We start from the raw sequence: 27,031 nt of genomic DNA, 5'->3' as shown, positions 1-27,031 counted from the left end.
AATTTTAGTCCTAATTTTTTTTGTCTCTTATATTATTTAACAGAAATTTTTTTGGATCTTTTGGTATTATTTTTTGTGATTTTTAATATTAGGTTTAGATCTTTCTAGAAAGTTTTTACTTTTGAACATTACATCCAAATTGGATGTAATGTTGATCTAGTCTCTTGTTTACAACAAAAACATCTATCCGATGTTGTTGGGTACTACTCTTTTAATTTCTGAGAAGTAACATATAATCTATGTAGCCAGTTGTATTGAATCATACATAATCTAGTATTTATCGTGTTCCTCATTGTTCCTATACATAACTTCTCCCATGTTTCGTTCTTTATCTGTGTTTAAATCTTTTTCCCAACTTTGTTTCAGTTTATACTTTATTTCATCTTCTTTATATTGCAATTTAATGTACATGTCTGTAACAAATGTTTTAATTATCATAGTTGCTACTTTCTGGTAATCTCAGGCTATTTCCCAGTTTATCTTTTAAATAAGTTTTCAATTGGTAATATGAAAACATTGTATCTTGTGTTATTCCATATTTATCTTTTAATTGCTCAAATGTTAATAATTTATTTCCCAAAAAGCAATCATCTATTTTCTTGATTCCTTTTCTATCCCATTCCTTGAAAAATAAATTGTCTATTGTAAAGGGGATTAATGGGTTTTGTGTTAATATCATTTTTGGTATTTGATAATTTATCTTCTTCTAGGTGTATTCTTTTCCATAATTTAAGTATGTAGTACTGGTGAATTGTTATATTGTACCAATTTTTTCATCCTATTTATAAAATATGTGTTCTGGGATATTTTCTCCTAATATATCTAATTCTATCTTAGTCCAGTCCGGTTTTTCTCCTCTGATTAAAAATCTGATAAGTACCTTTACTGTGCTGCCCTGTAGTAATTTTTGAAGTTTGGTAGTTGTATCCTTCCTTGATTAATAATGATATTGGTCTGTATGATGTTGGTAATAGTGGGTCTTTCCCCTCTTTTGGGATTACTGTAATTATTGCTGTTTTACGTGATTCTGATAAGTTTGGGTCTCTTCTACTTGATTTATTACTTCTAGGAGGGGAGGGATTGATAGATCCCAAAAACTTTATAAAACTCTATAAGGAATCCATCTTCACCTGGTGTTTTGTTTGGTAGTTTTATTAATATGTCTTATATTTCTTCAGTCTTAAAAGGTTCTGTCAATTTATTTTGTTCTTCTATTTGTAGATGTAATAGTTCAATATTAGATAAAAATTTGTCAATTTTGTCATTTTTTGGTATATTTTCAGTTTGGTATAATTGTTTATAGAATCTTTTAAAAACTTCATTAATCTCCAATGGATTATATGTGATCTGGTTATCATCTTTTCTTGTCACTAGAATGGCTCTTTTAGCTTGTTCTAAGTTGCCAGGTCAATATTTTGTGTTTTTTTTTTCCCAGTTCATAATATTTTTGACTTGTTTTCATTATATTTTTCTCTACTTTATATGTTTGTAATGTTTCATATTTTAATTTGTTTCTCTGCCAGTTCTCTCTTTTTCTCTATCTTCTTTCTGCTAATTCCTTTTCTATGATTGTTATCTCTTTTTCCAACTGTTCTACTTCCCGATTATTTTCCTTTTTAATTTTAGTCGTATAGCTAATTATTTGTCGTCTAATAAAGGCCTTCATTGTGTCCCATAAAATAAATTTATCTTTTACTGATTCCATAGTTATCTTGAAGTATATTTTAATTTGTTGTTCAATATATTCTGTGAAATCTTGTCTTTTTAACAGTGTAGGATTTAGTCTCCATCTATATGTTTTTGATGGGACATCCTCTAATTCGATTGTTAATAACAAGGGAGAGTGATCTAATAATAATCTTGCTTTATATTCCATTTTAAAAAATTCTCCCTTGGATCTGTGTCGATACCAAAAACATGTCTATTCTTGAGTAGGTCTTGTGTCTATTTGAGTAATGTGAATATTCTCTCTTTTTGGTGTTGCTTCCTCCATATATCGATTAGTTTCATATCCTCCACTGCTTTTAGTGTAAATTTAGTTACTTTATTCTTATTGTTAATTGTCTTCCTAGTTTTGTCCATCGTGTCCAGGTTGAAGTTGAAATCCCCTCCGAGCAAGATATGTCCCAGTGTATCTGCTATCTTTAGGAAGATGTTTTGCATAAATTGCTGGTCGCCTTTGTTAGTTGCATGATGTTTAGTAAATTCCAAAATTCAGAATAAATCTGGCACTTTGTCATTACATATCTACCTGCTGGATCTGTTATTATTTCCTTTATATTGATTGGTAGATTTTTGTTGACTAATATAGCTACACCCCTGGATTTTGAATTGTATGATGATGTCACTACATGGCCGACCCAGTCTCTCTTCAATTTACTGGGTTCTATCTCGGTTAAGTGTGTTTCTTGCACAAAAGCAATGTCGATTTAAAAAAATTTTTAAAATTTTTTAGTAATGTTAGTAACCACTTCCATATTCCATTAATATTTAGTCATGAAATTTAATGTACCCATCTTGTACCTCTCAATTTTCTCTCGTCGTCTCAAATCTTCCATCTTTTTTCCAATATTTTAAAAAATTATTTTTGCACATCTCAATACATGATGACACAGTTTTAAAAAAAAACAAATTATCCTAGAAACCCCTACTAAAATTAACACACAAAATATTCCTACCCAAAATAATGAAAGTCCCCCCTGTATTGGGTTGTCTTTGACTCCCTGCCAGCCAACCACAATTCCCTTATCTATTTGGGTTGCGGTAATAACCGCAAGCATCAACAGATTTTGCAGTAGCAGTTCTTTTTCTCTCCCTAGCCCCCCCCCCCCCCCCCCACTCAGGAAACACTATTTTTCAAAAATGTAACAAGGTTTTTTTTTTCCCTTTTTTTTCCTCATCTTTTTCAAACTTCAACTTTATATTTACATTATTATCTTTACAATTTATTTCTATACATTGTTTTGATAGTAATTTTTTTATACTTCTCGTTTCGTTGTCTATTCAGCAATTATTCTGTAAAGTGTTGGGCATCTTTCGGGTCTGAGAACAGTCTATTTCTTTCCCCTGGAATAAATACTTTTAATATTGCTGGATGTCGTAGATTAAAATTATATCCTTTCTTCCATAGTGTCTGCTTTGTCAAGTTAAATTCTTTCAGTTTCTTTAGGAGCTTGAAGCTGATGTCTGGATAGAAAAATATTTTTTGTCCTTTATATTCCAGTGGTGGTTTATTTTCTTTTACTTTATCCTTTGTCCACTCTGATATTTCTTCTCTCGTTGTGTGTCTTAGTAACTTTATTATTATGGAACGTGGTTTTTGGTTTGAATAAGACTTTGGTGCCAATGTTCTATGTGCTCTTTCAATTTCTATTTTGTCTTGTAGTTATTCTGCTTCCAAGACTTGTGGGATCCATCTTTTTATGAATCCCTTTGTCTGATCCTTTTACACCTTCTTGTATGCCTACTATCTTTATATTGTTTCGTTTGCTAAAATTCTCTAACACACCAATTTTTGTTAATTAACAGATCTTGCATCTCTTTAATTTCTTTGTCTATCTTTCCATTTTTCTCAGTTCATTCATTTCTAATTCCACAGCTCTCTGACTTTCTTCCACTTTATCTGTTCTTTTTCTATATCTGCTCTAGTTTTTGCATTCTATCTTCGGCTTTTTCCATTTTAATTTTTATTGTTTAATTCCATTGTTAAAATGTCTTCATTTGTTCATCAAAATATTCTCTATTTATTAACTGTTTATCTTTTTTACCTTCCTCTTTTCTGTGTAAATTTTTATCTTTTTCTCTTTTTAACTCCTTCTCTGGTCTTCTGTTCACCTCTTCTTGCTGCGATGTCATCTGCCCGGTTCCTTCTGTCAGTTCAATTTTGTCCTGTTGCTGGGCCCCCTCCCATCAGTGTCTTTTTTTAAATGCGCACCGCACATGCACGGTTGCACATCTTTTTGTGGCTCAGTGAGCCATTTTTGTAGTTTGTTCCGAGGAGGGCTGTTGGCCAGCTGGGCGCCCAATGGCTTTGGGGATCGGACGTTCTTTTTTAAGGTAAGGCCTACCTCTTGGTGCCTGCCACATTGACCACCGCCAGTGGGCTGATATCGTCTTCAACCGTGCATCTTGGCACCTCACAGTTCGGCGGGCAGCAACCTCCTTTGAAGAAGACTGCAGAGCCCACCTCACTGACAAAAGACAAAGGAGGAAAAACCCAACACCCAACCCCAACCAACCAATTTTCCCTTGCAACCGTGCCTGCCTGTCCCGCATCGGCCTTGTCAGTCACCAACGAGCCTGCAGCAGACGCGAACATACCCCTCCATAAATCTTCGTCTGCGAAGCCAAGCCAAAGAAGAGACACCTTTTCTACTGTTTTTTCCTGTCTTCTTTAACTGTCTCTCTGGTCTTTTCCTTTTTTGGTGCCATCTTTTGGGTTTTCTTGATTTCTTTTTCTTTCAGGCCTTCTATGTTTTTTGTCCAGCTTTTTTTTCTTTTTTCCCTTTCTCTGTGGAGGGCTATTCTGCTCCGGCCACTATTCCATCAGCGTGACATCAACCCCTGCAAGTGGATTCTTGACTTTCTCATTGGAAGACCACAGTCAGTATAAATTGGAAAGAATGTTTCCGCCTCACTGACCATCAACACAGGCGCACCCCAAGGATGTGTGCTCAGCCTTACTGCCCTACTTTATACACCCATGACTGTGTGGCCAGGCACAATTCCAATGCCATCTACAAGTTTGCTGATGACATCACAGTTGTCAGCAGAATCACAAACTGCAATGAGGAAGCGTACAGGAGGGAGATAGATCAGCTCGTTGAATGGTGTAAAGACAGCACTCTTGCACTCAATGTCAGCAAAACCAAGGAGATGATTATGGACTTTAAGAGGAAGTCAGGAGAACATGACCCATTCATCATCGAGGGCTCAGTAGTGGAGAGGGTCAAGAACTTCAAATTTCTGGTAGCCAGTGGCTATACTTTGAGGTGTCAGTCTATTCGGTATGTCCCTGAAGACTTTATGAACTTTTACAGTTGTACTCTGGAGACCATTCTGGCTGGTTGCATCGCAGCTTGGTGTGGAGGTGCCAACTCTCAGAACAAGAATAAACTCCAGAGGGTTGTTAACTCCACCTCTTGTAGATGTCGTCAATGGAGTGAAGTCTGATACAGGCTATGTCTTAAAAAAGCAGCCTATATCCTCAAAGAATCCCACCACCCTCTTTACTCTGCTATCTTTGAGGGGGGGGGGGCGGAGGGAAGTAAAGAGCCTAACTCGAGTACTCTGGCACAAGGGCAGCTTCTTCCCCGCTGCCATCAGATTCCTGAATAATCAATGAACCAAAGACACTGCCTTACTTTTTGTGCTCTGTTATATTTATTAATTTTTCATCGTAATGCCATAAGATGGTTATAATATGCAGGATGCTGCTGCAAAACACTGAATTTATGACTCGTTCATGACAATAATCCTGATTCTGATCTCCATTTTACAACTTTACTGCCAGAGATCGACTGTTGTTGAAGACTAATAAACATAGAATGGAATAGTTGATAGGAAAAAAATTTCTCCCCACCTGTCTTAGATGACCAGTTTCACATTTAACGACCCTGGCTATGGATGTCCAAATGGAGGGATATATCACCTCTGCGTCTACCTATTAAGACATTTCAGAATTTTCCATATTTCATTGAGGTCGTCTCATTTTCTAAACTGATTGTAACCATAGTTGAATTGACCTCTGCTCCTGACCAATGTTTTGTGTTGAAATCAGTGCGTGAAACGTTGCTGTACTCCCTCTGCAACTGTTCCTTTCTTCGATGTGGACACTAACAATGTTCTCAATAGTTCAGCTGTAGCCATATTGGGACTTTATTTAAATCATTTCAATAAAGGTGATCTTACCACTTGTCCTACTTATTGTCCTCTGTGCCCGTAGGTTAACTGATTCACTTAGAACACCCAAAGCTAACTGATCACTTTCACTTGCCATTTTATTTAAAAAAAATTTTTAAATTCCATCTGCATTGTTATTCTCATTTACTTCACTGCATTTCTCTGAATCCTTTGTCTCCTTCAGAAAGCCAACACTTGCATTGTGAGCAAACCTGGAAACTACTTGATCCCCAAATTCAAGACATTGATGCCTGTTGTACGTACCAATAGCTAGAAATGACAAGTTTTCTTTGAATTAACCTATCCTCAATCTGTTATTACTTCCAAAACTGCACTATATAATTTTCAGAAGTAATCTCTTCTGTAACACCTTGTGTGGCCTTAAGAAAATCCTAAAATGCAACATTCATAAATTCTCATTCTCCAAGATTCTAACAGATATGTCAAACATTATTTTCCTTTCTTAAAACCATATTGGTTCTGTCCAATCCTGTCACTTTCTCTCCTATCACCAGAAGCCTGTTACCACTTTGAGATTTCAACACTTTCCCGACTACTGATATGACATTTCGTAGTCCATAGCTTTTTTTTCCCTTGTTTTTAAATAATAGTGTTACATTTGCTCCTTCCCAAGCAGTTGGAACTGCATAAGAATTTTTAGTTTTGGAAAAATGTCATCTCCTTCAAAACCTGATGATGAATATCACCAAGAGCTGGGAATTTATTTCCATTCTATTAATATGGAGTACTATTTTTGTTAATGATTGCTAATTTGGATATTTCCAACAGGTTTTCTGTCTTCAATGAAAACAGACATTAAAGTATTTGTTTTATTTTTCTGCCATCTCCTTATTCCCTTAATGTCTTTTGTCAGTCTTTAAAGAACCTACATCACTTTTTAATTTTTTTTTACATGTTTTAAAAAAGGCATTTCTTTTCATGAGTCTACTTCAGTACTTAGAGCATAGAAATCCCCTGTAAAGTGCAGGCTCATTGGCTCCTGGGGTTGTGTCGACATAATAACCTACACTACCAACTGCCTTGAATTTCCATATTGTATAGACCAGTGGTTCTTGACCTTTTCCACTCACAGACCACTTTAAGTAATCCCTATGCTATTGGTGCTTTGTAAGGGATTGCTTAAGGTGGTCTGTGGGTGGAAAGGAAATTTAAAATCCATTGTTTTAATTGTACCAAATTGACTGATTATGTGCGCGGTTTCATAACTCCAAAGGAAATGGACCAATGACAATTTTTCTCAAGCAAAATATTTCAGTAACAATTGGATCTAGAGCAGTGATTCTCAACCTTCCCTTCCCACTCACACCACTTTAAGCAATCCCTTGCCAATCTCAGAGCACCTATAGCATAGGGATTAATTCAAGTGGTATATGAGTAGAAATAAAAAAGGCTGAGAATCTTATGAGATGGGAGAAGTATTGAACAATTTTTTCTCGTCGTTATTCACGAGGGAAAGGGACATTGAGCTATATGAGATAAGAGAGACAAAGGGTTTAGTTATGGAAAGGATAGGAATTAGTAAAGTGAGAGTTTTGGAGCTTCTAGGGTCAGTTAAGGTGGATAAGTCTCCTGGTCCTGATGGGATTTTTCCCCAGGACTTTAAGGGAGGTCAGGGAACAAATAGCGGGGGTACTGACAGTGATTTTTCAAAGATCACTGGAGGAGGGGGTGGTATCACAGGATTGGATGTTGTTCCATTGTTTAAAAAAGGCAGTAGGTGTAGGCCAAGTAATTATCGGCCAATAAGTTTGACTTCGGTGGTGGGGAATGTTATGGATGGTATTCTTCGAGATAGTATATACGCCTATCTGGATAGGCAGGGATTGGATAGGGGCACCCAGCATGGGTTTGTAAAAGGAAAGTCATGTTTGACGAACCTTGTTGAGTTTTTTGAGGAAGTGACAAAAAAGGTGGATGAAGGTAGAGCGGCGGTGGATGTGATCTATTTGGATTTTAGTAAGGCTTTTGATAAGGTTCCGCATGGAAGGTTAATAAGGAAGGTTCAGTCACTAGGAATTAGTAGAGAGATTGTGGCATGGATTCAGAGGTGGCTGGGAGATGGACAGCAGCGAGCCATGGTGGACAGCTGTATGTCAGGTTGGAAGCCTGTGACTAGCAGGTTGCCTCAGGGATTGGTGCTGGGTCCCTTGTTGTTTATCATTTATATTAATGATTTAGAGGAGGGTGTGGTTAACTGGGTATGCAAATATGTGGATGATACAAAAATAGGGGGAGTGGTGGATAGTGAGGTAGATTTTCTTGGATTACAGAAGGATTTGGTTTGTTTGGAAGAGTGGGCTGAAAGATGGCAGATGGAGTTCAATGTAGACAAGTGTGAGGTGTTGCATTTTGGTAAAAATAACCAGAATAGGACATAAACAGTTAAGGGGAGGGCATTGAGGCATGCAGAGGAGCAAAGGGACCTGGGGATTATGGTACAGAGTTCACTGAAGGTGGATTTCCATGTAGACAGGGTGGTTAAGAAGACATATGGTATGCTGGCCTTCATAAATTAGAGTATAGGAGCTGGGAGGTGATGCTGCAGCTGTTTAAGGCATTGGTGAGGCCAGGTTTGGAGTACTGTGCTCAGTTCTGGTCTCCAAATTATAGAAAGGATATAGATAAGGTGGAGAGGGTGCAGAGAAGATTTACAAGGATGTTGCCTGGCTTACAACATCTGGATTACAGGGAGAGATTAAGGAGATTGGGACTTTATTCATTGGAACTTAGACAACTGAGAAGGGACTTGATAGAGGCATTTAAAATTATGAAAGGAATAGATAGACTAGACATAAATAGACTCCCCTGAGGGCAAGGGAGGTTGGAACAAGAGGCCATGAGTTAAGGGTAAGGGGCAACACTTTAGGAGAAATATTAGAGGTGGCTTTTTCACTTAGCGAGTGGTGGCAAAATGGAATGAACTTACGAATGAGATAGTTGCATCAGGGTCCCTTCTGTCATTTGAGAGGTTGGATGTGTACATGGAGGTGAGGGGTTTGGAGGGTTATTGGCAGTGAGAAGGAGGTTTGAACTAGTGGACATGTTCTAGTGAACCGGTGCGGACTCGAAAGGCCGACATGGCCTGTTTCCGCTCTGTAAATGGTTATATGTATAGACCATAAGGTATGAGCACAGAAATTGTGTATTCAGCCCATTGAGTCTGTCCCACCATTTAATCATGAGCTGATCAATTTCCCCATTCAGCCTCACTGCCTGACCTTCTGCCCATAACCTTTGATGCTTTGACTAATAACCTATCAATCTCTGTCTTAAATACAGGCATACCGTATATAACACAGTTTAGAAAAGTGCAGGTTTTGATATAACATGGTTTGAAAATTCTGACCTGCAGTTTTACATTTGCAATGTTAAAATTTTGTTGTTGCTATTTAAACCAAGATTCTAGTTTAAAATATCTGAAATACAGGAACTGAGATGTGGAATAGAGATTTGTGGCTGCATTGGAAGTTTTTGCTGTCCCTGCTGTGATCAGGGTCCCTGGGTATCTGTTTTATTCGTCTCTGCTCTGATGTGGCAGACCAGTGAGTTTCCAACCACTGAACAGTGCCAGTTTGTATGGAGGGGAATCATGGAATTTGCTGTGGAATAGAGTCAAGTGGCTGTGTTGAAAGTTATTGCTGTTCCCACTGTGATTGGGCTCCCTGTACCATCCCACAGTGGTACCGATCTAACTTGGATGAAAGTCTCGTGTGAGCGATTTGACACAAATTTACATAAGACAAATATTTTCTTTAATAAACGATATTTACTTATTACCAATAAAGATTAGTTTTATATATCCCTTTTATAGGATTGGAGCATATTACATTAAAGTGCATTGTAATAATGCTTTGAACAGTGAGATTTTCCATAGCTTGGAACATATTAACTGTGTTATACAGGGTATACCTGTACACCCAATGACCTGGTCCCACAACTACTTGTGGAAACAAATACCACAGATTTATTACCCTCTGACTGAAGAAATTCCTATGCATTTCTGTGTTAAGTGGATACCCTTCAACCTGAAGTTGTGCCTGCTTATCCGAAACTCTCCAACAATCGGGGAACCTTTCTACATCTACTCCATTCATTCAGCATTCGAAATACAGGCCAAGAGCTTCAAACACACCTCAGTTGATTACCCTTTAATTCCCAGAATCATCCTAGTGAACCACCTTTAAACCTTCTCCAATGTCAGTGCATACTTTCTGAAATGAGGAACCTGCTCACATTACTCTGAGGTCTTACCAGTGCCTTAGAAAGCCTCAACATGGGGGAGCGTGGCAAGATGGCATAAGGATCAGACGTGCCTTCCAGTCCTCTCCTGACTCTATCTTATTGTTTTGTCTAGAAATGCCCATTAAAATTCTTTAAAAGTTTAGGTAATTTCAGTGTTGTTAATTTAACTTATGATGGTACAATTGGTGGAAAAGAGCAAAAAAAAAGGACAACAGATCATCAAAAAACTACATTTTCCAAAAGTTCAAGTTTTGGAGCCTACCTACAGGAAAGACACCGGGACTCAGCGTGAATTGGATCCCAGGAGAGAGGTACAGTGTTCGGATGTAAAGCTCTATGTTACATCGGTAGAGCCCCCTAAAGAGGGCGCCAAACAGCCTTTAGAACAAAGAGTTACTCAAAGGCATTTGTCATCTGTAGAGGTGGCGCTGCAAACTGCATCTTTTGAGATACAAGAACCTATACAATTTGATGTACTGGGAGAATTTAATACATTATGGACTGGGGAAAACCCCGGCCAGCGTCCTCCAGTCATTGCTGGAGAAGCTGTGGCTGGGGTTTCCACACGCAGTCATACTACAAGGAAGGCAACCAGAATGAAGGAAGGAATAGAAGATCTTTTGGAGAAGAAGCAGGAATCTGTTGAGCCAAAATCTCTTCCAATTGAAAAGATTTTTGTGAATCTTGAATCTAAATTATCTTATACAATGCAGGGATTATTCAAGATTATGACTGAACTTGGTACTAGGTTTAATACTTTGGTGAAAATACATTCTCAATAGATGGCTGAGTTTGGAGCTTTTAAGCTTGAAGTGAGAGATAAATTTAATTCGTGTGAAGAAGATATAGACGAAATACGGGATCAAGTTTTCGATGTGACCAAAATGGTCAAAGACTTACAAACTCAAAATAAAAATTTGGTGAAAAAGATTGATTATTTGGAAAACCAATCCAGACGGAACAATATAAAGATTATTGGTTTGCTGGAAGGTATGGAAGGACCAGTCCCAAGAAAATTTTTTACTGAATGGATTCCGCAGGTGCTGGGTCAAGAACATTTCCCGGAAGGTATAATACTGGAACGTGCTCACAGAGCCTTGCGTAGAAGACCTATTTCAGGTCAAAGTCCAAGACCTGTTTTGGTTCGTTGCTTGAATTATTACGACAGAGAAATAATTTTACGAGTGGCTATTAGAAATGCACAACAGAGAAAATCACCCATGATGATTCAAAATAATCGAGTTTTCTTCTATGTGGATTTGAGTCAAGAAGTTATGTTCCAACGACGGGAATTCAATCCTGCTAAAGAGTTGTTGTGGAAGAAATGTTACAAGGCAACCTTTAGATATCCAGCTATTTTGAAGGTTTTTCAAGATGGTTGCCAACCAAAGTTCTTTGTTTCTCCAAAGGAAGCTATAGCATTTGCTCAAGAGCTGCCAATTACTCAGTTTCAACAGAGACATAGTCCGCCGCGATCTCTAAGGAGACAAGAGATGGAAGAAAAGAGCCGTGCTCCAAGAAGGAATGGTTGTAATGGTGACTCGGCAGTTGGAGCTGATTAAAAGAAGAGTTGTCCTTTTTTTTTAATGTTTTTTTTAAAAAAAAAGGGATATTAAATAATGAGGATGTTAGTTTAAGATGAAGTGAGAGTTGGGGGAGAGAACTGGATAGGCACTATTTCCTGAAAGTCATCTGCTACGTGTGAGTTATCTCACACCCATTTTTTTTTGGGAGTTACCGCATTGCGCGGTTTAGACGGGAGGGGGTATTTTTAACCTCCTACCTGTTTTTTTTTCCTTGTATTGTTAGATTAAAGAGTGAAGGGTTTTTTTTTGTTTATATTAAAAAAAACACATAAGAAAGTATTTGATTGTTTAATAAACTAAAAATTGATGTGGTTTTTTTTGTAAAGTTTATTCAGTAGGTAAGGAATATCTGAAATTTAAATGTGAATGGGATGGATAAGTTTTTTTTAAATATTTTTTCTTTAACTTTAAGATGAAAGGAGTGGTAATTCTGGTGTATATTATTTTGCTATTTTAGTTATAGAACGAAGGGAATAATGGTGAAAGTTATAAATTGAATTGTACAATTCTTAATGAGGCTTGAATTTTGTTTGTGGCTTATGCTCCATTTGTTGAAGATATAGATTTCGTTGTAGATGTGTTTTTATTATTTGGATATCTGAATTTTAACGTAATGATTGGGGATATTTAAATGTGGTATTGGAGCTTTTATTGGATAACTATTCAAGAGTAAAAGGGAAAAATGGTGGAAGTGTACTAAAATTGAATTGTACAATGCTTAATGAGGTTTGAATTTTGTTTTAAGATGGTGGTTTATGTGACTAATATGATGATAGATGTGAAGTTAGTTGATATTTGGTGAAGGTTTATCTCTATAGAGAGTTTTTTTTCATCTTTTTTTTCATGCTACAATTTTTTTTAAGAATTGATTATTGTTTAAGAATTTTTGATAGATAATGTTACTAACTTAACTAATTTTTTATATTAAGTTTGAGTTAAATATATGTTTCATCTTAACTCCGTTTGTTAAATATATGCATTTAAGTTTGATTTAAATGTTTTTTAAGTCTGATATCTTAGTATTAATTACTTTTTTTTGTTAGTATTTTAATCGGTTATGTTTTTGTCTTTTTTTTGTAAGTGGGTTTTTTTCTCACATATTATTAACTTTATTAATTCTTCACTCTTTATTTTTGGGGGGAAAGGGGGGGTTGGACTAATTTGAGTTGGGTTATTAATGTGTAATAATTATTGGGGAGGGTATAGTTTATTTAGATTACTGATATTGTATTGTAATTTTATTATTTTATTCTTAATTTTTTTAAATGTAATCCTATATGTTATTCATGTTATAAAATCTTAAATAAAGTTTAAAAAAAAGAAAGCCTCAACATCACATCCCACCAGCTCTTGTATTCTATTCCTCTTGAAATGAATACCAGCATTGCATATGCTGCCTTCACCGACTCAACTTACCTTTAGGCTATCCTGAAAGAGGTTTCCCAGGTTCATTTGTATCTGGGTACTTTCAATTTTTCCCCCCATTTTTAAAAAAGTCTTTCTATTTTTTCTACCCAGATCCATGACGATACACTTTGTGACATTATATTTCATTTGCCACTTTTCTCCCCATTCTCTTAATCGAAGTCCTTCTGCAGTGTCTGTGTTTCCTCTACACTACCTGCTCCTCCACCTACCTTTTGGCTTTGTAACCAAGTTTACAAATAATACATTCATTCCATAACCAAAATCATTAATATACAACATAAAAAGTAGCCCCAACAGTGACCCCTGTGAAACACCACTAGCAACTGGCATGCATTCAGAATATAATCCTTGTATTCCAACTCTGCATCCTGCCAATAAGCCAATGTCCTTACCATGCTAAATGTTCCCTGTTATACCATGGACTCTTGTTAAGTAACCTCATGTTCAGAACCTCGTTAAATGCCTTCTGAAAATCCAGACACACAACATCCACTGCATCTCCCTTATCCATCCTGCTTCTCACTTTCTCAAAAGAATTCCAATAGGTTTGTTGAGCAAGATTTTCCTTTAAGGAAACCACATTTGCTTGTCATGTGCTTCCAAGCACTCTGTTACGGGCCTAGAGGACACCAAAACCTAGCAGCAATAGAAATTCACCAAGACAAATGGTTACTTAAACAAAAGTTATTTTTAATTTTCTTTAAACACTTTAACTTATAACTATTAACTTAACCCCCTTCTAATTCTTAAGCGCATGTGTAAGTAATGTGTGTGTATAAGTTCAGAAAAGATTCACAGTCCAATCTCATTTCTCACTTCAAGTTCACTGGTTGCAAGCAATTCTTATACTGAGCACAGAATTTAACATTTATGAATTTCACCAGGCTTTGGTGCTTGGAAGGTAAAAACCGCTCAGGAAGGTTCTTGTCAGTTTTCAGAGAGAGACAAACTGATTCCTTCCGATCAGCCACTTCAGTGTTTTGCTGAAGAAACTTTCCCCATCAGGGTTTTCCAGATGGTAACCTCTTTCTTTCAGGTCACCACAGAGTTCCTTTTCTGTTTCCATAATTTTAGGTGAAATACCACATAGTCAGAGCTTGTCATGTTCCAGTCCCTGCTGTTGAGCAATAGAACTGAATTCTCATTCATTCTCTCTCTCTCTCTCTCTCTCTCTCTCTCTCTCTCTCTGACTCTCTTAGAACAGCAAACAGCATTCAGGCAGACTGCGGCACTGGACCCAATCTTCCAACTCTGTTCATATGTTGCTTTCCAAAACAATACTCCACAGCATGTCCAATTAACACCTACTTGTGAAGTCCCTATAGTCAGTCATTTTTCAAAGTTTTTGCAAAGGCACTCAGAGCCTGGACTGTCTGGCTTGAGCAGGTCTTTGTTTTGGGGACCTAGGACTTGGTCTGGCTGTGCTGTGGAGGATTTTCCTCAGCTTAGCAAGGCCATCGGGTCCTCTAGGTCTTTGGTGGCAGCCAAGAACTCTCCTGGAGTCACCAATGGCATGCCATATACCATCTCAGCTGCTGAGGCATTGAAATCTTCTTTCAATGAGGTGCGGATCCCCAGGAGGACCCAGGGGTAGCTCCTCTGCCCAGTTTGGCCCCTTGAGCCAAGCCATCAAGGATGCCTGTGGAACTGCTCCACCAACCAGTTGACCTGAGGGTGGTAAACCATGGTATGGTTGAGTTGGGTTCCCTGAAAATTGGCGAGAGCTGCCCAGAGTCCCGAAATGAACTGTGTACCTCTGTTGGAGGTCATATACTTCGGGACTCTGAATCTCGATTCTGGTGTAGGTCTCGGTGGTTGTGTCGGCCAGCAGCCATGGAGTAGTCAATCATGGTGAGATGTATCGCCCCGCGGAAGACCGGTAGTGGCCCAACAATATCAACATGGATGTGCTGAACCTACACCACTCTGGCTCGAAAGTCTGTGGGGAGGGAGGGTGGTACTTTGACGGATGTCTGTACTTTGGATGTCTGACAGAGTGCAGGTCTTGGCCCACTGACTGAACTGTTTCCGGAGTCTGTGCCAGACGAACCTACTGGCCACCATTTTGACAGAAGTTCTGATGGCTGGGTGTGCTAGGTTGTGCACCATGTTGAACACCTGCTGTCTCCATGCTGCCAGCTTAATGGGGTGGGGTTTGCAGGTGGAGGTATTGCAGAGGAGCATCTGATTACTGGGGCTGATGGCAGTATCCTCCAGTCTGAGCCCAGAAACTACTATTCTGTATGCTGGGATCTCTGGGCTTTCCTGCAGTGCCCTGGCTAGGGCTGAATAAATTATTCCCTGGAACAGGGCCTGAACAGACTTGATCCGTGGCGTAGAACTGTCTTGGTCTTGCCCATGATGTATTGAATGTCCATGGTGAACTTGGACACGTATGTGAGGTGACTGGCCGACCACAGGTCTGACACTTTATGGAAGGCAAAGGTTAATGGATTATGGTCCATGAAGACCCTGAATTGCAAACTTTCCAAAAAAAAACCTGAAGTGCCTATCTGCCAGATATAGCACCAATAGCTCCCAGTCAAAGGTACTGTATTTGAGTTTGGCTGGTTGGAGGTGCCTGTTAAAGAAGGCCAGGGGCTGCTATTTCCCTTCAATGAATTGCACCAGTACATCACCTACCACTGTGCTGGAGGCACCTCTGCCCTGGGGTGTACCAGAAGGGTGGCATTGGCCAGTGCGTCCTTTGCCTTCTGGAATGCCCCAGAGGCCTCATTGTCTTAACCTTTCTCCACCATGAGTGTGAAAAGGAGGCGCATGACGTGGGCTGCTTCCAGTATGAATCGGTGATTAAAAATTAATCATACCACTGTGCGGGCTTGGCAAAACTCCAAACAGCCTCTACCTTTTTGGGTAGGGGTTTCGCTCTGTGCCTTTTGATTCAATGGCCTTGGAAGTCGATTGTTTCCAACCTGAACTGGCACTTAGCAGGGTTTATAATTGGTCTGAATTCCTGCACTCTGGCGCATTAGTCGCCTTAGATGGACTGCATGCTCTGTGTGATTGCGGCTGGAGATGAGAATATTGTCCAAATTGATGAATGTGAATGGTGCACAAAAAGTAAGGCAGTGTCTTTGGTTCAGTGATCATTCAGGAATCTGATGGGAGTGGGGAACAAGCTGTCCTTGTGCCACTGAGTGTCGCCGAGAATATTCTCCCAGAATCACAGTGCGGCTTTCGCGCAAACAGAGGAACTACTGACATGGTCTTTGCCCTCAGACAGCTCCAAGAAAAGTGCAGAGAACAAAACAAAGGACTCTACATCACCTTTGTTGACCTCACCAAAGCCTTCGACACCGTGAGCAGGAAAGGGCTTTGGCAAATACTAGAGCGCATCGGATACCCCCCAAAGTTCCTCAACATGATTATCCAACTGCACGAAAACCAACAAGGTCGGGTCAGATATAGCAATGAGCTCTCTGAACCCTTCTCCATAAACAATGGCGTGAAGCAAGGCTGTGTTCTCGCACCAACCCTCTTTTCAATCTTCTTCAGCATGATGCTGAACCAAGCCATGAAAGACCCCAACAATGAAGACGCTGTTTACATCCGGTACCGCACGGATGGCAGTCTCTTCAATCTGAGGCGCCTGCAAGCTCACACCAAGACATAAGAGAAACTTGTCCGTGAACTACTCTTTGCAGACGATGCCGCTTTAGTTGCCCATTCAGAGCCAGCTCTTCAGCGCTTGACGTCCTGCTTTGCGGAAACTGCCAAAGTGTTTGGCCTGGAAGTCAGCCTGAAGAAAACTGAGGTCCTCCATCAGCCAGCTCCCCACCATGACTACCAGCCCCCCCACATCTCCATCGGGCACACAAAACTCAAAACGGTCAACCAGTTTACCTATCTCGGCTGCACCATTTCATCAGATGCAAGGATCGACAATGAGATAGACAACAGACTCGCCAAGGCAAATAGCGCCTTTGGAAGACTACACAAAAGAGTCTGGAAAAACAACCAACTGAAAAACCTCACAAAGATAAGCGTATACAGAGCCGTTGTCATATCCACACTCCTGTTCGGCTCCGAATCATGGGTCCTCTACCGGCATCACCTACGGCTCCTAGAACGCTTCCACCAGCGTTGTCTCTGCTCCATCCTCAACATCCATTGGAGCGCTTTCATCCCTAACATCGAAGTACTCGAGATGGCAGAGGTCAACAGCATCGAGTCCACGCTGCTGAAGATCCAGCTGCGCTGGGTGGGTCACGTCTCCAGAATGGAGGACATCGCCTTCCCAAGATCGTGTTATATGGCGAGCTCTCCACTGGCCACCGTGACAGAGGTGCACCAAAGAAAAGGTACAAGGACTGCCTAAAGAAATCTCTTGGTGCCTGCCACATTGACCACCGCCAGTGGGCTGATATCGCCTCAAACCGTGCATCTTGGCGCCTCACAGTTTGGCGGGCAGCAACCTCCTTTGAAGAAGACCGCAGAGCCCACCTCACTGACAAAAGGCAAAGGAGGAAAAACCCAACACCCAACCCCAACCAACAAATTTTCCCCTGCAGCCGCTGCAACCGTGTCTGCCTGTCCCGCATTGGACTTGTCAGCCACAAATGAGCCTGCAGCTGACGTGGACTTTTACCCCCTCCATAAATCTTCGTTCGCGAAACCAAGCCAAAGAAAAGAAGCAGAGTGAAGAGGGCATGGGCTGGGTGGTGGGGGGTCTTTGAGGATAGAAGCTTTTTTTTTTAAGACAGCACCTCGTGTAGCTGTCCAAGACGGAGTGAAGTCTGGTGCCTGTGATGTCGCAAGCCGAGTTAACATCCCTCTGGAGTTTATTCTTGTCCTGAGAGTTGGCGCCTCCATACCAGGCAGTGATGCAACTAGCCAGAATGCTCTCCACAGTACACCTGTAGAAGTTTACAAGCTTCTTCGATAATATACCAAACTGCCTCAGATACCTCACAAAGTATAGCTGCTGGCAAGCCTTTTGCAACATTCCACAATATAGATAACTTCACCAATTTTTGTATTGACAGCAAATGTGCTAATCACCCACTGACATTCTTATCCAAATCATTTGTGTATATCATAAACAAAAGGGATTCCAGCACTGATCCCTGTGAAACATCACTGGTCATAGACTTCGAGTCAGAATGCCGCTCCTCCACCACTAACACTGTCTTCTATGGCTAAGCCAATTTTGAATCAATTTACTAAGTCTCCATGGATCCCATGTGCTTTTAATCTACTGGATCAGCCTGCCATGAGATGTTTTGTTGAATGATTTATTAAAATTCATGCAGACTACATCCATTTTCTTCCCCGCACCGCCCCCCCAACTTTCAATTATAATTGACACCTCCTCAAAAATATAATTCAAGGCCATTCAGGGTGGTGGACATTGTATATATGGACTTTAGCAAGACTGATGACAAAGTCTTGGATGGCATGTTAGTCTAGAAGGGAACCAAGATGAACTGGCCAATTGGATTGAAAATTGGCTTTGAATGTCTGAGGCAGAGGATGGGAGAGGAGGGATGTGACTTTGATTACAGGCCTGTAGAATCTGTCGGGGTCCACTGTTTATCATCAGGATTAAGGATTTGGATGGAAATGTAGTTTACACAATTAATAAATTTGCAGATGACACCAAAATTGGTGTTGGTGTGGTCATTCAGAAAGGATATCTCAAGTTTTTCCATACACTCATGAACCTCAGTGTAACAAAAATAGTTACCTCTCAGGTTCCTATTAAATCTCTTCTCTCCACCCCCTCCCCTCCCCCAAATCCTCACCTTGAACCTATGTCCTCTAGTTCTCAATTCCTCTACTCTGGGCAAAACACCGGTGTTTCCATGGATCCTCTGAATTCATTGTAAGGGTAAACAAATACATGTTAGAACCATCTTCAGGCTAGTGTACCCTGCACTGAAGCCCTTAGTATATTTAAAGAAAGTCTGCAAGTGCTGTGGTCGAGTATTTTTCCTCAATTTGGCAGTGCATGAGGCCATGAATAGTATGTGGTGTGGGAATGGTGTGTGGAATTGAAATAGTGGCCACTGGGAAGTCCTTGCTGCTGCAGTGGAAGAGAGAAGGTGCTCAATGAAACGATCTCCCAGACTGCATCCAGACTCATCAATGTAGAAGAGGCCACATCGGGAGCACCGAATACAGTCAATGACCCCTCTCAAGTGAAGTGGGGCTCTGAATGGTGGTGTGGGTGCAAGTGTAGCATATCTTGTGGTAGTCAATTGACTGTGTTGTTCAGGCCACATTATTTGCATGTTAATACCAGACATGGAAAAGAAGTTCTCTTCAGAGTTCTGCCATGGAAGATCACCAGGCAAACAGAAAATAAATTAGATGAGCTCAAAACTAGACCCTTCGAGTTGGGTTCAAGTCATACTCCAGTGACTGCTTTAAAAAAACAGAGGGAGGAGTTGTTGTTCATCTTATTAGGTTGTACTTCTGGTTTGCTTGGCCTCTTTTAGTGACGGAGAATTTGAGGACTGATAGGGTTAAATAAGAAGATCTGCAGATGCTTGGGTCAAGTGCATCACACAAATGTGCTGGAGAAATTCAGCCTCCACAGGAAGGGTAGCCAACATTTTGGGCCTGGACCCTTGTGACCTGCTGAGTTTCTCCGGAATGTCTGTGCGTTGCATTTGGGACTGATGTGGGTGGGAGAGAGGGAGAATTGTGAAGAAATACAACTAGAAGCTGCAGATGGAGCAGAGTTGCTCTGCAAAAAAAGTTGCTTGGTTTAGTTCTTGATAAGAAGATTGGAAGTAAGAGAAGTGGACTGTTAGACCGCTCATGCCTGCTGCGCCATCCAGCGAGATTTTGACTGATCTTTTACCTCAGTCTCTTTACTGCATTGATCCCCATATTCCCCAATTCCTTTAATATGAAGACATGCATTTATCACTGTTCTGTTGATCATCTTGAATATATGAAGGGGCTGAGCTTGCAAAAACCTCGAGTGATGAATTCCAGCGACTCACTACCTTCTGAAGAAATTCATTCTTGTGGCTGAACCATTGTTTGGAAAGTGTGACCCTGATTTCCGACCCTGCTGGTGGGGAAAACAGTACTTCCGCTACCTTTCCATCGCCATTTGGACAGTTAAATTGGATTCTTCTCATTTTCAGACTGAAAGTTTAGGTATAATCTGTTTAATCTCACCTCATACAAAATGTGTGCCAACCCACATCCAATCTGTATTGGCACCAAGGCTCTCTCTAATTAGAGTAAGCCATCTTTACTTTTGTACTTGAGTCTAATAAAGGTCACACTAACAATTGCAACAGCAACATTAGTGCTGTTCATTAATATATAATTCATATCATAGCCATCTTACAACATTACAATAAAAAAATGAGCAAAAGGTAAGGCAGTGTCTTTGTTTATTATTCAGGAATCTGATGGCAATGGGGAAGAAGCTGTTCTTGTGCCGTTGTGTGTTATCTTTTGGCTCCTGTACTTTTTACCTGATGGTAGCAGAATGAAGAGGGCATGGCCTGGTTTAAGACACAGCCTCATCTTGATGTTCTCGATGATGTGAAGATGGATGCCTGTGATGTTACAGCCTGAGTTAACAATCCGCTGGAGTTTATTCTTGTCTTGAGACTTGGCACCTCAATACCAGGCAGTGATGCAACCAGCCAGAAGGCTCTCCACGGTACACCTGTCAAAGTTGACAAGAGTCTTCGGTGACATACTGAACCGCCTCCGACAACAAAATATAGCCACTGGCGAGCCGCCTTTGTGATTGCATCAATATGGAGGCAAGAGTGGACCATGTTGGATTCAACAATAGGAAGACAGCCAGCATTATTTATTGCCTTGTGAATTTCAAACTAAATTGTCAGCCTTGTGAAAGATAGACGTGAATACATATGGTTGAATGCTTCATACTGGGCCAGAAAGTTTCAGTGTTTAATCAGTCAGGGCACATTATGTGAACAAAAAATAATTTATTAAAAAAATGAAGTTGATATTCATTTTATCAGGTAGAAATTGTGTTTGTAACTTATTTCAAATCCTTGAAGGTGACATTGGAGACGTGCTTAAAGGCAAATTAACCTGAATATTTTGGGCTTTATCATTGTTTTGGACATCAAATCAAAGGATGTCATAAGATTTGTTTCTATTATTCATAGCCTGTATATTTTGTTGTTGTTGAATTTATTTCACTATTTCTTTCTCCCTTTACAGGCAACCATTGGAATAGACTTTTTGTCAAAAACTATGTATTTGGAAGATCGAACAGTAAGTAACTTAAAATCACTTTTTATTTTAAACCTTGAAAATTTAATTTGCTTCATTATTCTATAAAATTAACAAATTGATCACAGTAGCTCTCCCAAACTCTATATTTATGTTAGCTATTGAGAGAGTAGAGCTGAGAAATACCAAATAGCTAAGTAAAGGCACAGTTAGTGTAGTAGTTAGTTCAATGCTATTACAGCGCCAGTGGCCTGGGTTTGTACCAGGCACTGTAAGGAGTTTGTACATTCTCCCCAAGTCAGAGTGGGTTTCATCCCACCTTTCAAAATATTACAGGGATTGTAGGTTAATTGGGGCATCTGGGCGGCATGGGCTCCTGGGCTGGAAGGGCTTGTAACCATGTTATCTGTCAAAATTTAAATTTAGAATAGAAAAAAATTCTCTTAGACAAATGAAGTTGTGGCGTCGTAGAGCAATACAGTATGGAAATTGGTCATTCAGCTCAACATCCATGTTGACCAAGTTGCCCTTCTGAGTTAGGCCATATTGCCTGAGTTTGGCCCATACTCTTCTAAACCTGTCATTCTCTTAAATGTCATAATACTATTTGCCTCTACCATTTCTTTGGCAACTCATTCCATAAATAACCATTCTCTGTCCGATAAAGTTGTTCTTTGGGACCCTTTTAAATCTTTAAACCCATGCCCTTGAGTTTTAGACACATACTCTGGAGAAAATATTCTGACTATTCATCTTCTCTATGCCCTCAAGATATAAGACCACCCAAGTCACCACAGTTGAGGGAATACCTTCCCATCTTATCCAGTCTCTCCTTCTGCCCTCCAGTTCTGGTAAAGTGTTTTATTAAGGTAGTTATCTGGTCTCTATTGCACTCTTTTAAACCCTAACAGTTAATTTCAGCTTTATTATAAAAACTACTTTGCAGACCAATTTTCCTTTTCATTGCAAGTGTAGCTTTTTTTTTTGAGTTCCTTGAATCTGATGTTGTAACTGATCTAAAAACATTGGAAACACTCAGCAGGCCATGCAATATCTGTAGAAAGAGAAACAGCTAGCATTATTGATTGACAGTTTCATTGGTTGCTCAGTGTTTCATATGTTTTTCACTTTTCTTTCAGATTTCAAGCATACAGTTTTTTATTTGTTTTTGCGATAATTAACATCACTGTAGTTTCTTTTAAAAGGGAGATGTTGGCCATTTCATATCAAGTTGATCAATTGTGTTCAGCATGCAAGTGTGAGAATGTTGTTAATGTGATTCTTTTCAGTGACTATCTGCACCCAATGGATCTTAATGTTAGAAGGATTTCAGAATCTTGTACTCTAATAAATAAGTGTCTCTCCATTTTTTCCATAAGGCATCTTGATATTCTGAAAAGTGGAGGGGTATCTTCCTGCTTTGTGGTCCATTTTGGAGTTTGCTATTATACATTTGTAGTTGATTATGGATTCCAAATGTCATGTAGTATTGTGCACCGTACCATCTACACAATTACTAATTGCCTTTTTGTATTGCTTTCTTCTCGCACGCAAAGGTTCCTTAGATTAAAAGCACAGAATATTGCTCCTTTGTACTACTAATGTACCGTTCCTATAATGTGTACAGCTGTTTATCTATTCATGATTTTGTGTTTGATTGCATTTTCTTCATGGTGTGTACATTGAATTTATTTAGTTATATTAATCTTTAACCTCCAATTGGTTCTAAAATTGGCAAATGCTTTTTGTTCTTGAACATGTACCCCACAGGGAATTAACTATCTAGAAAACATGAACAATATTCACTTGAATGTTGAACACAATTGTAAAGGTTGGTACATGGAGTCCACCATCTCACCAGAGTCAAAAACAAAGTACAGCTTCCCATCATTTCATGCCATTATGTCTTGGGTTGACACAGTCTCAATATAAATCTTAAATTTTTCAACCATCTGTGCCATGAAGTTTGGTTAATTATTGCAACTGCAATAACACCCTCTCCCAGGGTGTTTTCATTGTTTTATTCCTGAACTTGCATTTCCAAACTCATTGTGTCCTTGAAACCTGGTTAAATACTTTTGATGTGTTTCCCAATATGCTGCTGACCACCTAATTGCATATCTTGGCCCACAGGCTTGCTGACCTTTCAAGTGATTTCCTCTTTCCAGGAAGTGTACTATGCTCTTCCTTTCGATTGTTCTATCATTGATCCCTCATCAGTGGCGCATGAGTATTCTCTTCCTTCTCCATGTTCTGTTTCTGTTACAAATCCATGCCATTTTTTTGAAATTCATTTTGAATCAAAGATTAGATTCTGCCTGTCTGCACCACTAATAAAACCCTCTGGATTAATATCTCTGACCATGCAACATTTTTCCATCTTGACCTCCATCCACTCTCTTCTCACCTTTATGATATGGAAAAATTATCCATACATTGTGGGAGTGGCTTCCACAAGTATACCACCTCCACCATGTGTGTTAAACTTTCCAATGCCTGTGTTCTCAATTTTTCCCTCTATCTTTATTGAGCCACAATTCCTTTGAGTTGATCATTCCCTTGAATCTGCATCTGCAGCATATACTAGCTCCAATCATTGCTTTTATTTCCTTTCCTTTGCACTATAGCATGTTGAATCAAAATCTGCTTTAACATCATTCTGCTAGGTAATCTCAAATTGTCTTTGGTTCCCATGTTCATATTAATTGTATTCACCCTCATAGCTTTGCTCTCTTCTGGCTTGATCTCAGCTACCTTATTCTGTTCTGTATATTTGTTACCTCAAGATGCAGACAAATCTGACAATGGTCTAGTCAGTCGGCCCAAGAATTATGGATTAACCTTTTATTCTCTTTCTCTACTCTGGTCCTACTGGTGGTGATGGTGACTTCAACTGTTATGTCATTGGAATTCTTCTGTAACCTATTCCAGATTTACTCTTTTTAGATCTGCTAAAAAGTCCACTTTTTTGAGTGATCTTGTGAACAAATCTTTTCCCTTCTCTTTGGGCTTCCACATCTGCATTATTGTTAACAACAGTAATGACTCAGTTTTTCAATTGATATGAAGACTGTTTTTCCTTTGCATAGCTGTTGATTTTTCCTGGTATAAATCTGTAGAGTTTGATGCTGACATACAAATTGGAGTTGGATTTCACAACTATCCACTTCCCCACACTGAAGAAAGAGACAGTTGATGCTTGGAAAACTGCTTTCATTTTTAAAATAAAATTATTTTTGATAGGTTTCTTCTGCAGTAGCAGTTCTCTGGTACAAGGAGTGCCCATTTCAGTTCTGAAGGATCTAATGCAACTAATCCTATGGGTGTTCCTGATTTGTAATAGATGGATTCTTCGATCAGATGCAAGAGGAGGAATACATCAGTCCTTTTTTAGCTTTTGATCCATTTGTTTTAATCACTCATTTTTGCTTGTCCACACATCTGGAACTGGGATTTGCTCGGCATCCTACAGTCCCTAACCAAGATGTCCATTTTTATGTCTGCCATTGTGATCAATGTTGATTCTTCAGAAATGCAGCAAGTGTTACCACTACAGAAACATTTTCTTCTTTCATTGCCTACCCCACCATGGATGAATGGACTGAAGTGGAGTAGTTTCCTGGCACAGCTTCAAGTCCTAATTTCATTCATAGTACAATGCCCAATATAAAATGCTTTTGCCTGCCTCAGACCAGATAATGAAACTAATTCAGAATCTCTAATGCTCATTTGTCTACATTTAACTTGCACACCTAATTTGAACATTTAAAATTTAATGTCAGGCCTTTGAGAATCTTTTATTTTATAAACTATTTTTGTTTCAGTCTGAGAATTAGAAATTTTGTAAACTGAACATGGCTAGGGTAACATCTAAAATTGTACTTTGGATGAAAGTAGTATCAAAATTGGTTACAGGCTAATTGTCTATTGTTGACAAATTGTAGCAATTGGGTGCCAAATAATTATTCCAAAAGTAGATTTGAGTACCCAAAACTTCAAAATTGAGACCTAACTGATCCTTTTTATTCTACTTTCTTCTGTATGAATGATCACTACATTTTAAATTCTATTTTTTTTTCTATCTTGTCATATATATATATATATATATATAACAATTACAGCACGGAAACATGCCATTAGGCCCTTCTAGTCCGCTCCGAACCAAACACTCCTCTCTAGTCCCACCTACCTGCACAATGACCATAACCCTCCACCTTCTTCTCATCCATATACCTGTCCAACTTTTTCTTAAATAATAAAATTGACTCTGCCGCCACTATTTCTCCTGGAAGCTCATTCCACACCGCTACCATTCTCTGAGTAAAGAAGTTCCCCCTCATGTTACCTCTAAACCTCTGCCCCTTAACTCTTAACTCATGTCCTTTTGTTTCAATCGGAGTGAAAACATTTAACAACTGTCAGATTGATCACATTAGATAAATCAGTGTTAATGCACTTGTAAGTGACACCTATGTTATGGCTGTTTTGCGTGATGGAAATTTGCAATCACTACTAGAAAAATCTGGTATGTGGAATAAAAATATGCTTCAGCAAAAATTATGTGGGGCGGAAGTAGATAAACACAAACCTTATTTTAACCAACTTTCATTTGTTGATGTATGTGTATACATCGTGGCTATGTGTTGAGGAAAGTTGTGATGCAAACTTTTCTTGATTTGGAACCCCCGTAAATGCAGGAGTTGGCTTTACTCCTCCCAGTCCAAAGTTTTTCTGGATGAGGAATTTATTGTTTAAATGGGAAAAACATGGTTGTTTTTATGCTAATGTCAATAGTTAAATGCACCACTGAATTGTGAAATTTGGATCGAGTATACTATTCTATCCTGGCTTTTAACCTTGAATAATGCCAATTGTTTTAGACTCCAGGAACCAATTGTGCAAGTTCATCACTGACACCAAAATGAAAGCATCTTAAGTTGGTACAAATTATGATGACAGAAATGTTCCAGCCTTTAATATGTAGCAATCTCTTTGATATTAATGCTGATTCCACACAATTATCTTTCAGCTTCCGACTATTGCATTCATTTGCCCTGGCATTAGCTTTTTTGTTTCTATTTGAATGCTTGCTCCTGCTTTTGTTCTCTTTGACCTTTTTTCCCATCCCACAGATACGGCTTCAGCTCTGGGATACTGCAGGCCAAGAGCGTTTCCGTAGCCTTATTCCCAGTTACATCCGCGATTCAGCTGCAGCTGTAGTAGTTTACGATATCACAAGTAGGTATTTGAAGTTTTCATGTACGAAAGGGAACAGCCCTTGATGTTCTTATTCCTCCCTTTTCTTGCTGTTGTTTGCCTGATGACTAGGTGCGGTTGCAGTTATGGGACACAGCAGGTCAGGAGCGCTTCAGGAGCTTGATTCCTAGCTACATTCGTGACTCTACTGTTGCAGTTGTTGTCTATGATATCACAAGTGAGTGGGGCCTTTTGCTATTCTAACATTGGCTTCTAATTGGCATGTGCATCCCCTTTATCACTATCATAACAGCCTAACCTCAGCAGGTCTGTGAAGAAAACTTGGTTGTGTTTCTGGTGATCTTGATGACTATGGATTAAATTCCATTGAGAACGATTTATAGATTAAAAAAAATCTCTAGTTGGTATGTAACAACTCAAATGCATGAATTTTCTCA

General features: G+C 39.3%; 1 protein-coding gene across 7 annotated transcripts in view; it reads left to right on the top strand.

The window, feature by feature from the left end:
• The window catches only part of LOC138739533 (ras-related protein Rab-6A), a 117,959-nt gene that overhangs the window by 63,538 nt on the left and 27,390 nt on the right, over positions 1-27,031 (top strand). For 5 of the 7 annotated variants that reach the window (XR_011342306.1, XM_069891802.1, XM_069891800.1 and 2 more), the window contains exons 3-4: positions 21,366-21,419; positions 26,510-26,615. Coding sequence is in view for 6 of the 7 variants with exons in the window: in XM_069891802.1 (XP_069747903.1) it covers positions 21,366-21,419; positions 26,510-26,615 (160 nt within the window). In the remaining variant the exon portion in view is untranslated. Of the gene's footprint in view, positions 1-21,365; positions 21,420-26,509; positions 26,616-26,705; positions 26,812-27,031 lie in introns of all 7 variants that reach the window. The other 2 variants (XM_069891803.1, XM_069891801.1) reach the window with 1 other exon arrangement.

Source organism: Narcine bancroftii, chromosome 7 (assembly GCF_036971445.1).
Source record: "Narcine bancroftii isolate sNarBan1 chromosome 7, sNarBan1.hap1, whole genome shotgun sequence".
NCBI classification, from domain to species: Eukaryota; Metazoa; Chordata; class Chondrichthyes; order Torpediniformes; family Narcinidae; genus Narcine; species Narcine bancroftii.
This window is presented reverse-complemented; position numbering and strand designations above follow the sequence as displayed.